We start from the raw sequence: 12,931 nt of genomic DNA, 5'->3' as shown, positions 1-12,931 counted from the left end.
GGTACGGCGGCTTTGCTAGCCTAGCTAAGAGCAAACTAGCAAAGACACACACACATCTCGACGACCAAATCTTCATGCATATTTACAAGGACAGATAGATTGCAGCAATCTCATTCTCTAGTATATGTGTACAACCACCACGAGCTCGTGAGGGTTCCCCCCCTAGAAACACAACAGTATAGATGGTGGCACCTGCCACCGCAACCACGTACACACTCACGCTAGTGTCTTCCCTACCGACTACATTCTCCTCCTCTCTTACTGATCCAATCCCTGGCTCCTGCCATCCCGAGTCCCTTTCCGAGGCAATGCATGAGGATCATCTGATTCAGATTTTCATTTTGTGCTGCTAGCTGCATTCCGAAGCTCTGCCCTCGGAATCAAATAAACCAACAATAATCGCCCAACTTGCTGAATCTTCAGGTATCTAAGATTACTATCAACAACTCTCACCCTGTCACCCATTTCCCAGCTGCCGGACACATAGAACTACTCGAAGCAGGCAGGCACGGACACTGCACCCGTCCGTCTCCTCTCCAACCTGACAGAAATGCATGCACCACCACCAGGCACCAGTTCACTCGCTCACCAACCGCCAGCACTGGCGCGCATCGTCGATGGAGCTAGCAGAATTAACACGCAAACTAATCGTCTTCCAGCTTCCCAGCATCGTCGGTGTCGTCGGGTTCTTTACCAGGCCTTCTCGGTTGGAGGCGGCCGCGATCGCGGCCGCGCCCGGTGGGGACGACGAAGATGGCGTCGTCGCTGACGCCTTCGCTGAAAGGGTCCCAATATCCCCCACTATTTTTCTGCGAGACCGAGCGATGAGGCAGCCCACGGCTAGCTGTTCTGGCCACTGCCTTGGTGTGAAAAGATCTTGCGTGCCTGATTACGTGCAGCTGGATGGACACCAACATTGTTTCTCTTCTTGCAGGCGATCAGGTCGCGGCCGGCGACAGAGCTTGACCCTCAAGAATATCTTCGTTTGTTAACTCATGCCGAGATCAATCGATCCATGTGCTTCGATCAATTGATCCAGCATCTGTGATCTTCAGACATGTGTTTGGCCTCACCAGATTCCTGTAGGCTTTGGGTTGTTGTGTTGCGTTTGGTCGGCAATTTTTTTTTTACTGCTGCCCAGTTTGACAATTACCGCCACAATCAGCTAGCTGCTTATTGAACAGAAACCTACCGTTTGGTTCTCTTTCAAACCAGAGAAGAAAACAGTCGATCGGACGCCATCACTGATGGACGCAGAAAAGTTAACTAGAGGGCAAAAACTTTGATCCTAACGAAGAGACTAATTCGCCTGTCCCCTCTTAGCATTGAACTAACTTAGCATTGCTACTAACTGTAGTAAGATTCCATAATTAATGTGAATTGCTGCTGCATCTTTCTTCAGCAGCCAGCAGCTAGCTTCCCGCCATCTGTTTTAGAGCTTGCTTTCCAGCCAAGCAGAACCGGACCAAAAGCCTCTTCATCTTGGAACACCTTCCGTGCTGCAAACGCGATCCTCCACACATATCTGTCGCCACCCAGTCTGGACAGTGAAAAATACATTTTACACAGATGAAGAATCTGTGTGCACGGTTTTGTATGTTAGTTCATCAAAACATCAAACGCCACTGACGGAATTAACGGTGCTGAAAATGTTCTGAAATCTGAATAATTGTCTCTTTCAGCAAGACGATTGTGAATTTTTGCGCCATAGTTCAGACATCATATGTAGACTTCTTTTACAGTATATGAGCCTAGTGCCAAGTCTTTCAGTACTTTAACAAAAAAGAGACAGGCAAACCTGAGTTGTATCATGTAGCCTTTCTTAAGCTAAAAGAAAAGAAAGAAAAATGGAGGAGAAACCAGGTCGTCTCCTACCTCTCGCTTGTATGCCCTATAAATACCAGGTTGGTTCGACCACGTAACAAAGTTAACTAGGCCATTTGCCTTTGCAACAAGGGCACAAGGCCTGACTAACTAACGAGGACAGCATAAACACAGACATGGGCATGTCCGAACAGCCATGCAGGAGCACGCCCAGTTCGTTCACCACCTCCTACGGCTCCTCCCAGCAGATCCATCACCTACCGCAGCACGACGCTGTGCTCTGCACTGAACGAGGACTGGGCTTCCCCTACTACTATGGCACTGATCAGCAGGACGCGGCGTTCGACGGCGACGAGGTAGAGCTCGGCTTCCGCGCTTCCAAGGTCACCAAGGTTGACTACTACAGCTCCCCTTACCAGCCGTCATGGCCGCTGGCTCGTGCCGATGTCGCTGCGGTGGCGGCTGAGTCGTCGCGCGTCCGGAAGCAGAGGTTCCGGGACGTTCTTGAGAGCTGCAAACAGAAGGTTGAGGCCATGGAGGCCATGGAGTCTCCTGTGGCGTTCCAGGAAGGTGAGGACGGGGGTGTCGCGGGGGATGGTGGCGGTGCCGCCGGCGGTGGCGGCGGCGGAAGTGGAGGTGGTGGTGGCGGCGCTGATGGCATGCGCCTGGTGCAGCTGCTTGTCGCCTGCGCCGAGGCCGTGGCGTGCCGCGACCGCGCGCAGGCGGCGGCGCTGCTGCGGGAGCTGCAGGTCGGCGCGCCCGTGCACGGCACGGCGTTCCAGCGCGTGGCGTCGTGCTTCGTGCAGGGCCTCGCGGACCGGCTGGCGCTGGCGCACCCGCCGGCGCTGGGGCCGGCCAGCATGGCGTTCTGCATCCCGCCGTCGTGCACGGGGCGCGACGGCGCTCGCGGCGAGGCGCTGGCGCTGGCGTACGAGCTGTGCCCATACCTGCGGTTCGCGCACTTCGTGGCGAACGCCTCCATCTTGGAAGCCTTTGAGGGAGAGAGTAACGTCCACGTGGTGGACCTGGGCATGACGCTGGGCCTGGACCGCGGCCACCAGTGGCGCGGCCTCCTCGACGGTCTCGCCGCCCGCGCCGGCGCCAAGCCGAAGCGCGTGTGCATCACGGGCGTCGGCGCCCCCGTCGACACCATGAGAGCCGTCGGCCGCGAGCTCGAGGCGTACGCGGAGGGGCTCGGGATGTACCTCGAGTTCAGGGCCGTGGACCGCAGCCTGGAGAGCCTGCACATCGACGACCTCGGCATTGGCGCCGACGAGGCCGTGGCCATCAACAGCATCCTGGAGCTCCACTGCGTGGTGAAGGAGAGCCGCGGGGCGCTCAACTCGGTGCTCCAGACCATCCGCAAGCTGTCGCCCAAGGCGTTCGTGCTCGTGGAGCAGGACGCCGGCCACAACGGGCCCTTCTTCCTGGGCCGGTTCATGGAGGCGCTCCACTACTACGCGGCGGTGTTCGACGCGCTGGACGCGGCGCTGCCGCGCTACGACGCGCGGCGCGCGCGCGTGGAGCAGTTCCACTTCGGCGCGGAGATCCGGAACGTGGTCGGGTGCGAGGGCGCCGCGCGCGTGGAGCGGCACGAGCGCGCCGACCAGTGGCGGCGCCGCATGAGCCGCGCGGGTTTCCAGTCCATGCCCATCAGGATGGCGGCCAGGGCGCGGGAGTGGCTGGAGGAGAACGCCGGCGGCGGAGGGTACACGGTGGCCGAGGAGAAGGGCTGCCTCGTCCTCGGCTGGAAAGGCAAGCCCGTCATCGCGGCCTCCTGCTGGAAGTGTTAGCCGTAGGCGGTCGCTCGCCGCGCCGTGCCGGCAGCCGGAGAGGTATACCAATTGCCACCCATCACCGTGTCTGCGCCATGCGTGCGTATAGAGTTCTACTACTGCATGGTGGCCATAGCTGCACACACGGTGGATGGACCTGCTGCGGTGAGGGTAGATAAATAAAGAGCTCAAGCTTAGAGGTATACCCATGGCAGATGAGCTCACAGATATTATGGCTGTTCGAGCTATAATATGTGCTTGAACACACTTGTATAATAAGGCCTTCACATAGTGTTTTGTTGAGTTATTTGGCAAATTTTGTGTAGGACTGTTAACCAATCTAGTAACTTCGATTTCTTGTTGTAACTTACTAACTTCCCCCCTAAGTCCTTTTGTCATGGGGAATTAATGTAATCTTACTATGGAGGAAAAGAAACTGAGGTTCTTTATCCGTGGGAGTGGGACTGAACATCGATAAGCAGAGACCTGGGAGGTGATCGAATGCACTGCTTTACAGAGTACAGTGGAAACAGTAGGTTTGAAATGTTATTTTGTGGATCAAACAGGCAAAACTCTCCTCGATCTGATCGACTCCCTGTAAAGTTAGCAGTAAGTTTACGGTGACTAAGTCAGGGAGCTCGTCTTTTGTGCGCGGAGAAGTTGGGCAAGTCTGCCCAAGCACGGATCCACGTCCAATGTGACAAATCAAAGTAAAAGAGTATTTTGAGCATATAGCGATGATTGTGTGCATGTCAGCTTCCAATATACCCCTAGCTATATAATCCAAATAAAAAATGAAGAACCGGAACCAAGAAGGTTTCTCGTCTAAATGCCAAAAACAAACATTTTGGTAAAGGAATGAGCAAAATCATCGAGTCAAATAACACGCACCCAAAGTAAATGAATGTGTACAAATGTACTGTGAAGTGAAATCGAGGGCTCGAGCTCTTGGATACTGCCAGTTCATTACAGAATGTTTCGTATACGATGTTCATTGATGGTCGCTATCTCTACTTCACCAAAATAGTCGCCTGAGAAAACTTCTCTTTTGCTTTGGTTTTGAAGCTGCACCAACATGGTAAAGTTCAAATTAGTCTCTCTTTCAATCAGGACGCACAGGAGCCGAATGTCTTTACTGCATAGAAACGCAGAGTGGCGTGGAACATGATAAAGGCCGAATAGATAAAGAAATCATGCGGATCACAACACCATTACCTCTTAGCCTCCCAGCTTTTAACAATGCTTCCTCAGCAATTGGTCGCCATTGCTGAGCGCACGAGAAAGTAAGCCCCATCCCTACAGTCAGCCCTCGCAAAAGCTGTATTGTTCGAAGCACTGAAAATAGCTCTTCCGGGAAGCTCTTCAAATAGGAAAGAAATAGAAACAAGTCATTTTAGGAAGCAAAAATGCACACAAATACATAGATAAATCACGTATGTGTGTGAATAATGCAAACAAATGGGTGAATAAGAATATAGGATTGGTTACAAAAATACAGGATATTTGTTTACAGGTTTGGACCTTTAAGGTGTGACCATACCTCCACTCCAATTTTAGTAAGTGAAGAATCATCGGCAAAAGGTGACATAACAGTTACACCAGGTGGTAATCTTGTATCAAACATTCGAAGTGATAATTGAAACAATTCTTCTAGCTTGTTATCAGCTATGGTCCTTGTTTTGATACCGAGCTCCCTGAAATATTTTTGTAGTCCATGAGCAAAACAGGTAATATATCAACATTCAAGAACTATTCACCAACACTCAGCACCCATCTTGTCCTTAACGAGATTCTTTCATTTTAAACAGGAATCCATATTTCATATCTTCGTTAGTTCTAGCTCAGATTGCTTTGTTACAGTACATAAATATTCCATTTTACTACTTCGCAATGATTCAACTGTTTAAATAGATGTACACAGTAGAATATAACATGGCTTGCAATTGAGCATACCTGAAACCTTCTTCGGCCCTCAAAAGATCATCATCAGCCATTGCAACTACAAGATTTGCATAAGCAAGTCGTAAATCCTCTGGCATTTCTTTCACTTGTCCATAATCAAGTAAAGCCACCTAAATAAAAACACAAGAATAACATTTAATCAGAAGCTGTCATTTGCCTGTAAGAGGAGATGGAAGAGTTTAAAAAGGTCTCTTGCCTCTGTGTCCTTACAGATAAGGATGTTTCCTGGATGTGGATCGGCATGGAAAAAGCCATCCTTCAAGATCATTTGACCATATGCAAGAGTAAGATCTGACAAAATCTTCCTGCAATAGAAAAAAAAGGGTGCTTTTGAAATCACCTAAGCATTAAAAATTAAAGACAATGGAAGGAAATGCTATAAACAAAATAAAATTTCAAAATAGTGATTGTTCCTAATTATTTTTAAGGTCTACCAATCGTGACTAATTGAGTACAATTTTATTCTATTCATCCTAATAGCACTGACCCGACATAGGATCTGAAAACTATTATATGGTTTTGTAAACTAAGCAAATGAAAATCATACTCTTTTTAAGATGAAGGGCCTTACTGCTTTGCCATTGCTGCAATCTTACCACCAGGATCTATGCCCCTTTTAGCCATTTCATTGCCAAGATTCATTATTGGGGTCCCTTTGATGAATTCCATTACCAGAACCTCCCTAACAAAAGATATAAATAATAACATTCAATTCATAATACGACAGAATAACCTCATTATTGATTGGTCCAAAAAACTTCTCATATTGATTATGCGAAGAAACACAAGAGTAGTAGGCTCAGTAAAAATTAAGCCACTACATGCACTAGAGTTTAAGTGCTTTTTTCTATCTAACAGCAATACAGTAAATCAAAATCACAATGTTTCCTACATTTGAAGCACAAGAAGAAAAATGGCACATAAAATGAGCAGCCCAATTCCAGATATCATGAAATGGCAGCAAAAAAACTTGTGATAAATATTTCTTTGTTTATTAGCTCTAAGATTCCAAACAAGCCAGCACATGACAACGTTAACCCCTGGAAGGCCAGATACAGAGCCCAGAGGGTCAGGAAGATCCAATAGCACGATGGTCCAATGCAAATATTAACTTTACTTAAAGAAGCATCTCGTGAAGGAAAAATCTTTCTTGAGTAAAAAAGAAACCATCTCATTTAATTCAAGCATCCTGGTATCAGTAAGTGGCTAATCTATAACTGCTTTCACGAGACCAACAAGTTAGGGACAGACCTTGTATCCACCTGAATATATGGTGCAGAACTAGGATTCAATTAAATAACCTGAAATACACTTTGACTAAGTGAGCAGTTATGATACTATACCTGCTAACCATTCCAGGAATCACACGAGGCACCATAACCGGAGGTTTCTTATTGGTGACACGCAGGAATTCTCGTATCCTTTCCATTGCCCTTGCTTCGCGCACAAAGTCAAACTCATAGCATATCTTCAGAAGCAAACATCAATACAAAAAATTATATCAATACTTTAACACTACACAAGGTGCATACTGGTGTAAAATAGAAGTATTGACAAAGAATGAGAACACAATGATATATTCTCTGCAGCTTAGAGAGTAATCTGTATCAAAACAAAAATGAAGTTAACACAGCATATTATCGTATCTGCGCTATTTCACGAGCTTCATCAGTAATTTGACACACGGCAGTTTGACTTAGTTTACGTCAAGTAATGAAGATTGCATGTGGAAGAGTTATATAGGATTACTGGAACAAGTGACTAAGTAGGATGATTTCAGGGTGGGGGAGAAAACCTGCTTTTCCATCTCTTTGGTGGCAGAGAATAGATCAAAGTTGATGTCATACTTCTGCAAAAACAAGGACATTGCTTGCATGTTCCGGATATCAACCATCATCAGATGTTCAGCTCCTGGATGTTGAACCTGGTCAATTCCTAATTCATTATGACACATACAAACAAATCTGACATTTCAAACGGCTGTTTACGGAACAAATAAGTGCATTACTAACCTTGACAGCAACATCTGTCTTTGATAATTTAAGCCTTGCCCGATGCACCTAATAACAAATATGAAGCAAAGTATTTTCAAAATAAATGATCTGTTCCAGTCAAGTATGCAATGTTATGCTAAAAAGCAGAAACTAACATATGCACAGGCCTAAGATCGCTAGGAATGGTAGAAAGCACAGATGCAATGAACACCCACATTTCACAGATGAAGAGAAGTACCTAAGCACGAACCTGTGCAATAGAAGCAGATCCAACAGGCTCGACATCGAAGAATTCGAATATGTCATCGAAGTTCTTTCCGAACTGTTTCTCAACAACATCTCTAACCACATCATACGGTGTGGCTGGGGCCCTATCGCAGAGCGTGACGAGTCTCTTCACCCAAGCCATTGGGGCCAAATCGGGTTTTCCCAGAATTTGAGCAGCCTGTTCAAAATTCACGAATCCAATGTCACAGAGCACTCTAATCAAGGAAGAGACGGTAATCCTATGTCACAGAGCACTCTAATCAAGGAAGAGACAGTAACCCGATGATACAAAAGCACCCCAAGCACAATCACTGTTATCAGCACAATCGAATTTGCAGCTTCTGTCAATCACAATGATTTCCCCCCAGATAATTGATCGGGGCTGGAGACAATCGGAGAAACTAAAAACGAAAAACAGGGGAAACGAAGCACACCAACCTTGAGGAAGAGTCCGCCGAGCTCAGAGCAGAGGGAGTACATCTTCTGCGCGCCGAGCTCGTGCTGCTGCTCCCACATGGCCTCCCGCTCCTCCTCATCCTTGACGAACCCCGTCCGCAGCTGACACACCTGCACCGACCAAAGCGCTCGGCGATTAAACCCCCCCGCACCTCACCACAGGGGCATATCGACGAGCACATCAGAGGCACACCACCAACGGACCAGCGGCTAGCTCGCCTACCTTGTAGCTGGTGTAGATGTCCGCGGCGCGGACCCAGAACTGCGCGGAGCGGCTCCACGGGCGGAGGCGGTCGGAGATGCGCTCCCGCAGGTCCTGCAGCTGCGCGAGCGCCAGCGGCATTGCGTGCGCGGCCGGGCGGGCGGACTAGGCGAGGCGGCTGCGGCCGCGAACCCGTGGGAGGGGGAGACGGGTATGTGCTCTGCGCGTAAGCTACTGCGGAGTTGCGGCCGCCGGGGTGGCTGCGCCGTCCCGTTCCTTTCGCGCCCCGGTGGTCCGCGTGGTGTGTGGCTGACTGGCTATCGGTGCACGGCGAGGTCGGGCCCACCACGAATCTAGCGAGGGGCTTTTCCGTCCTGGATGCAAAAATGTACTAGAAGGGAAGGCGTGCGGGCTTGTGCTTGTCCCGTTTGTGCCGCGCCACGTGGTAGGCGCGCTCGATGGAGGCCGGCCGCCGGCGACGGTGCTCTGGACGGTTCTGGTCAGCTGCGAGGTCGCTTTGAGATCCGTGCGTGTGTATCCGGGCAGCCTCTGCCGCACTCTCTCGAGCGGGCCTGCCCGCCTCATCGAATGCAAAGCCCAGTAAGCCTCAGGCCCTCGGCTACCGAATCGGGCCGCCGGAAGCAGCTAGTATCTTCCATCGTGGTCGCAGCGGCGGCGGCCCGTAGCGGCTTCCTCCTCCCTCCGGCGCGGGCGCAGGTGCGCAACGCAAAAGCACCCCCGAGCTGGGGAGAAGCCGCCCCGCCGGCTCGCCCTTCGCCTAATCGTCTATGGCGGCGGCGGTGGGCGCCGTGGTCCGGCGGCTGCACGCGGCGGCGGTGCAGCCCCCGCGCCTGACGAAGCTCGCGCTGCATGCGCCCAAATCCGTGAGTCTCCTCTTCCCAGATGACCATCATCTCCTCCGCTCCTTAGATCCTATTGACATTAACTGATTCCTGCGACTTCAACTGCTCGCGAACGGCCCCCTCGGCTGAAAGGCCAAACTCACAACAGCGCTCCGGGCCACCGTGTTGTCCTGTCTGACTTCACCTCATGTTTGTCACAGCTGCTCAAATGTTGTGTGCAGATTTGTTCTTCGGTTGACATGCGTGCAAGCAAAACGAAATGTTCCTTATTGTCGACCCGTGAGTGCTCGATAGCGAAATATTAGCAAGGTGCTATTATAGTATTCTGGACATGTAACCACATACCCCTACTTGTGCTCAAACCTGTGTGAGGCCATGTTGTGTGGTCAAGGCAGAGCTCCCAGTCAATGTCAGGGAAACAGATCTCTTGGCGTCCTTGTTGAAGTTCTGGTCTTATTTCGTTGTCTTAGTATTTCCAAATCTGACCTTATCACACCCATGTTTTAGGACCATATGCATCTTATCTCAAGAAACGGGCCCTGTACACCTTAGTTGGCATGCATATATGTCTTAAAATTACACAGGTCCTTTTCTCTGATTGGTCAGTTTTGCAAGCTTCTGCTGAAGTTACACTGGCATTGGTGGAATGGTGCTTACTTTGGGGTATGGGTCGTGTATCTGTTTGGGATTAAACTATTTTCTGGTTCATCCCAGGTTGAGGTTGAATTCGCAGATGGTAGCTCATTTCATTTGTCAGCAGAGTTTCTCAGAGTATACAGCCCAGCAGCTGATAGCAAAATCAGATCAGTGCGCGGTGAAAAGGTAATTTCTAGTATACCTGTCATAGTTAGTCTTCTTGAGCCTTTTGGTTAGTGCAAACGACAGCTGTGCTATTAACTCATAGTCATTGCTATAGGAAAAGAAAATCGCTACTGTCTTTTCTGTGAATGAGTCTGCAAATTTGCATTCACCTTCAATTTATGAACACAAATCACTCATATAAAAATCTTCAATGATGTCTTTGGAGGTTGCTTAATATCTTGTGCTGGATCTGCACACCCCCCCCCACCCCCCCCCCCCCCAAAAAAAAAATCTGTTTTTACAGTGGAGATCATGTCCGATCAGGTTATATTCGGGCGACGGCATGTTGGAATCATGTCAGCTGAATCCGTAGGGAACTATGGAGTCCGGTGAGGGTCATATTATCTAATTGCATATTTTTCTCATGTCATATTGCAGAAGTCAGTTGTGACGTCTTTATCACTTAGAACCAAAAAGTTTTTGTTTTTATTTGCAAATCTCATCCATGACCCACTGTTGTTTGCATGTAGGATACTCTTCGATGATTTGCACAAGACAGGGATCTTCACATGGGATTACTTGCATCATCTGGGTTCTAATAAGTTCAGTTTGATGCGAAGTTACATCAGAACTTTGAGAAAGCACGGACTCAGTCGGGATCCCCAAAGAAGGAAATGAACTATAGTCTCTACTCTCTAGACAACCTCACCTTGTGCTGCATGGATTGCTCTGTCAGGCTTCGCCAGCCATGTATCAGAAGAGTTGCTCAATTGAGCGTTTTAGATGTAAACACATAACATAAGGAAATGCTGAGTGACAGTAAGGCGTTAAGGATGGAAAGGAGTGTGCTGGAGTTGACTGACTTGTTGGAATTGGACAGACACATCCAGTTTTCACATAATTTATGCAGTTTTCTTATCCTCTCCCTCTCAGAAGGGACAGTTGTTGTATTTGAGTCCAAATGCTTGTGCAACTACGCAGATGTATCACTGTTTGCTTTATTTCGACGAGTTATACAACAATTTTGCTAGTTAATAAGATTTTTGCGATGCCCCATTTGATCGCAGGACACTTTTTTGTGCAGCACATTTGACAAGGGCACCTCGGCAAGCTTCTGTTGTTCCCGGCAAGGCAACACGAGGTTTCATGACGGAGGGAGGACAGGATGGTGCCAGGAGGATAAATTTAAATCTCAACGTAGAAGGCCAAAAATCATAAACCAGTAATAGATGGCACTCGCACTTTATGTTAACAATCTGGTGCAATCTAAACTTGTGGAGTTTTGGGACAAGCGAAAGCATAGGCGTCTAAGGTCCTTGAGTGACCTGTTCAGCACTTGCTTTGCAATAACAGCAGTAGCAGGCTAGCAGCTAGCAACACTTTCACCGTTGTGTATCATTGTTGCAAACGAAGCAAGAGAGCCAACAGTCGGGATGCAAGTGGGTCACAATTGGTTGACCAAAATTGTGACCCAGCCTACCCAGTTAATCATTTTTGGGTTTTGGGTTAACCCAAAGTATAATAAACTTTGGGTTTTGGGTTTTAGGGTCTGTTTGGATCTACCCCAAATAGCAAAAGGGTAAATGGTAAAATTTTTGCTCCTGTCACATCAGATGTTTGGACGCTAATTAGAAGTATTAAATATAGTTTAATTAAAAAACTAATTACATAGATGAGGACTAAATGACCAGACGAATCTATTAAGCCTAATTAATCCATAATTAGCAAAATTACGGTAGCATTTGCCCTTTTGCACTTTGGGGTGTTTGGATCCAAAAGTGCAAAAAAAGTGCAAAAGAGCAAAAATTTTGCACTTTCTTTTTCTGTTTCCGTTGGATCCAAACGGGCCCTTACATTGACAAAAAAACACCATCTCGTCCGACAATAGGCGACGCTCCAGCACCACGTTCCTGGTGGTGGCGGAGGCGCGGAGACACTGAGGACCTTATCCCCGTTCTCGAGTGCTCCTGCTCGACCTCGTTGCTGGCATCGAGCGGGCCGGCCGCGTCAAGGTCGGCCGTTCGGCCTCTCGACGGGATGAAGCAGGCCTGAAGGCGTCGCTGCCTGATACACATCCAGAAAACAAAGAGTATAGAAATCTGTATCTCGTGAACAAAAAGCCGCATTGTCTCATCGAAATCCAAGATGCATTGACAATCATGGCAATTTGAGGAACAAAGGGACAGCAAATTGACCGATGAAACCATCAGCAAGTTGTGGCCGGGCAACAAGAAGCAAATAGGGCCACATTGGTGGGTTGTGTGCAAGCAATGTGATGCATACAATAGTACTGACTGATGGTTTGAGAATACGAAGTTTGTGGTAATCAGAATGACAATAATAATGGTGGCCAAAATGTGGTCCAACGGGGTGATGAATATGGAATAGAATTAACAGACCATGCAATATTATGTTTAGCGATAGCAAAATAAATTTTATACAGTGGAAAATATAGTAAGGCGGTTGAGAAAAGAAATTACCATTCTGCGAACCCCTCTTCACTAACTACAAATTTTGTTGACATGTCCATATCTTGTGAGCGATAAGATGGTTTAGACCAAACAATTGCCTTAGTTGTCCAATGAAGATTTCAAGGGTCTCCATAAGTTCCTGTTTGATATAGGTATTTCAACAAATAATGCTATTGCAAAGAAGGTATTCAGGACTCACAAGGGTGATCTTTGCACATGAAAACGCCAAGATATCCAAGAGACCAAGAGGCAAGAAAATGATTCAATTACACACACCTGAGATGACATTTTCTTCAGGGTACCGTGAGTTTTCCTG

General features: G+C 48.1%; 3 protein-coding genes across 4 annotated transcripts; 2 read left to right on the top strand and 1 right to left on the bottom strand.

Annotated features, from left to right (window-relative positions):
• Window positions 1-1,763: 1,763 nt before the first annotated feature.
• On the top strand, window positions 1,764-3,765 carry LOC112891419 (DELLA protein RGL1-like). Its single transcript, XM_025958267.1, has one exon. The coding sequence runs from the start codon at window positions 2,001-2,003 to the stop codon at window positions 3,615-3,617; it is 1,617 nt and encodes a 538-aa protein (XP_025814052.1). The 5' UTR covers window positions 1,764-2,000; the 3' UTR covers window positions 3,618-3,765.
• Window positions 3,766-4,429: 664 nt separating this feature from the next.
• LOC112894219 (uncharacterized protein slr0889-like) lies at window positions 4,430-8,823 on the bottom strand. Its single transcript, XM_025961855.1, has 12 exons — window positions 8,502-8,823; window positions 8,261-8,389; window positions 7,806-8,000; window positions 7,574-7,621; window positions 7,357-7,485; window positions 6,905-7,029; window positions 6,133-6,243; window positions 5,758-5,866; window positions 5,553-5,671; window positions 5,140-5,293; window positions 4,815-4,959; window positions 4,430-4,664 (listed from the first exon to the last, which is right to left on the bottom strand). The coding sequence occupies exons 1-12, from the start codon at window positions 8,619-8,621 to the stop codon at window positions 4,615-4,617; spliced, it is 1,434 nt and encodes a 477-aa protein (XP_025817640.1). The 5' UTR covers window positions 8,622-8,823; the 3' UTR covers window positions 4,430-4,614.
• Window positions 8,824-9,098: 275 nt separating this feature from the next.
• On the top strand, window positions 9,099-11,145 carry LOC112894220. 2 transcript variants are annotated; one of them, XM_025961856.1, is made up of 4 exons: window positions 9,099-9,364; window positions 10,058-10,165; window positions 10,427-10,533; window positions 10,675-11,145. In XM_025961856.1, exons 1-4 carry the CDS (start codon window positions 9,269-9,271, stop codon window positions 10,820-10,822), a joined length of 459 nt encoding a protein of 152 aa, XP_025817641.1. In that variant the 5' UTR covers window positions 9,099-9,268; the 3' UTR covers window positions 10,823-11,145. The 2 variants fall into 2 exon arrangements, with proteins under 2 accessions (XP_025817641.1, XP_025817642.1); XM_025961857.1 differs by having other exon boundaries at window positions 9,104-9,364; window positions 10,469-10,533.
• Window positions 11,146-12,931: the final 1,786 nt, after the last annotated feature.

The sequence above is a fragment of the Panicum hallii genome, chromosome 5 (assembly GCF_002211085.1).
Source record: "Panicum hallii strain FIL2 chromosome 5, PHallii_v3.1, whole genome shotgun sequence".
Taxonomy (NCBI): domain Eukaryota; kingdom Viridiplantae; phylum Streptophyta; class Magnoliopsida; order Poales; family Poaceae; genus Panicum; species Panicum hallii.
The sequence above is the reverse complement of the archived record's forward strand: the minus strand, read 5'-3'. Positions and strand labels throughout refer to the sequence as shown.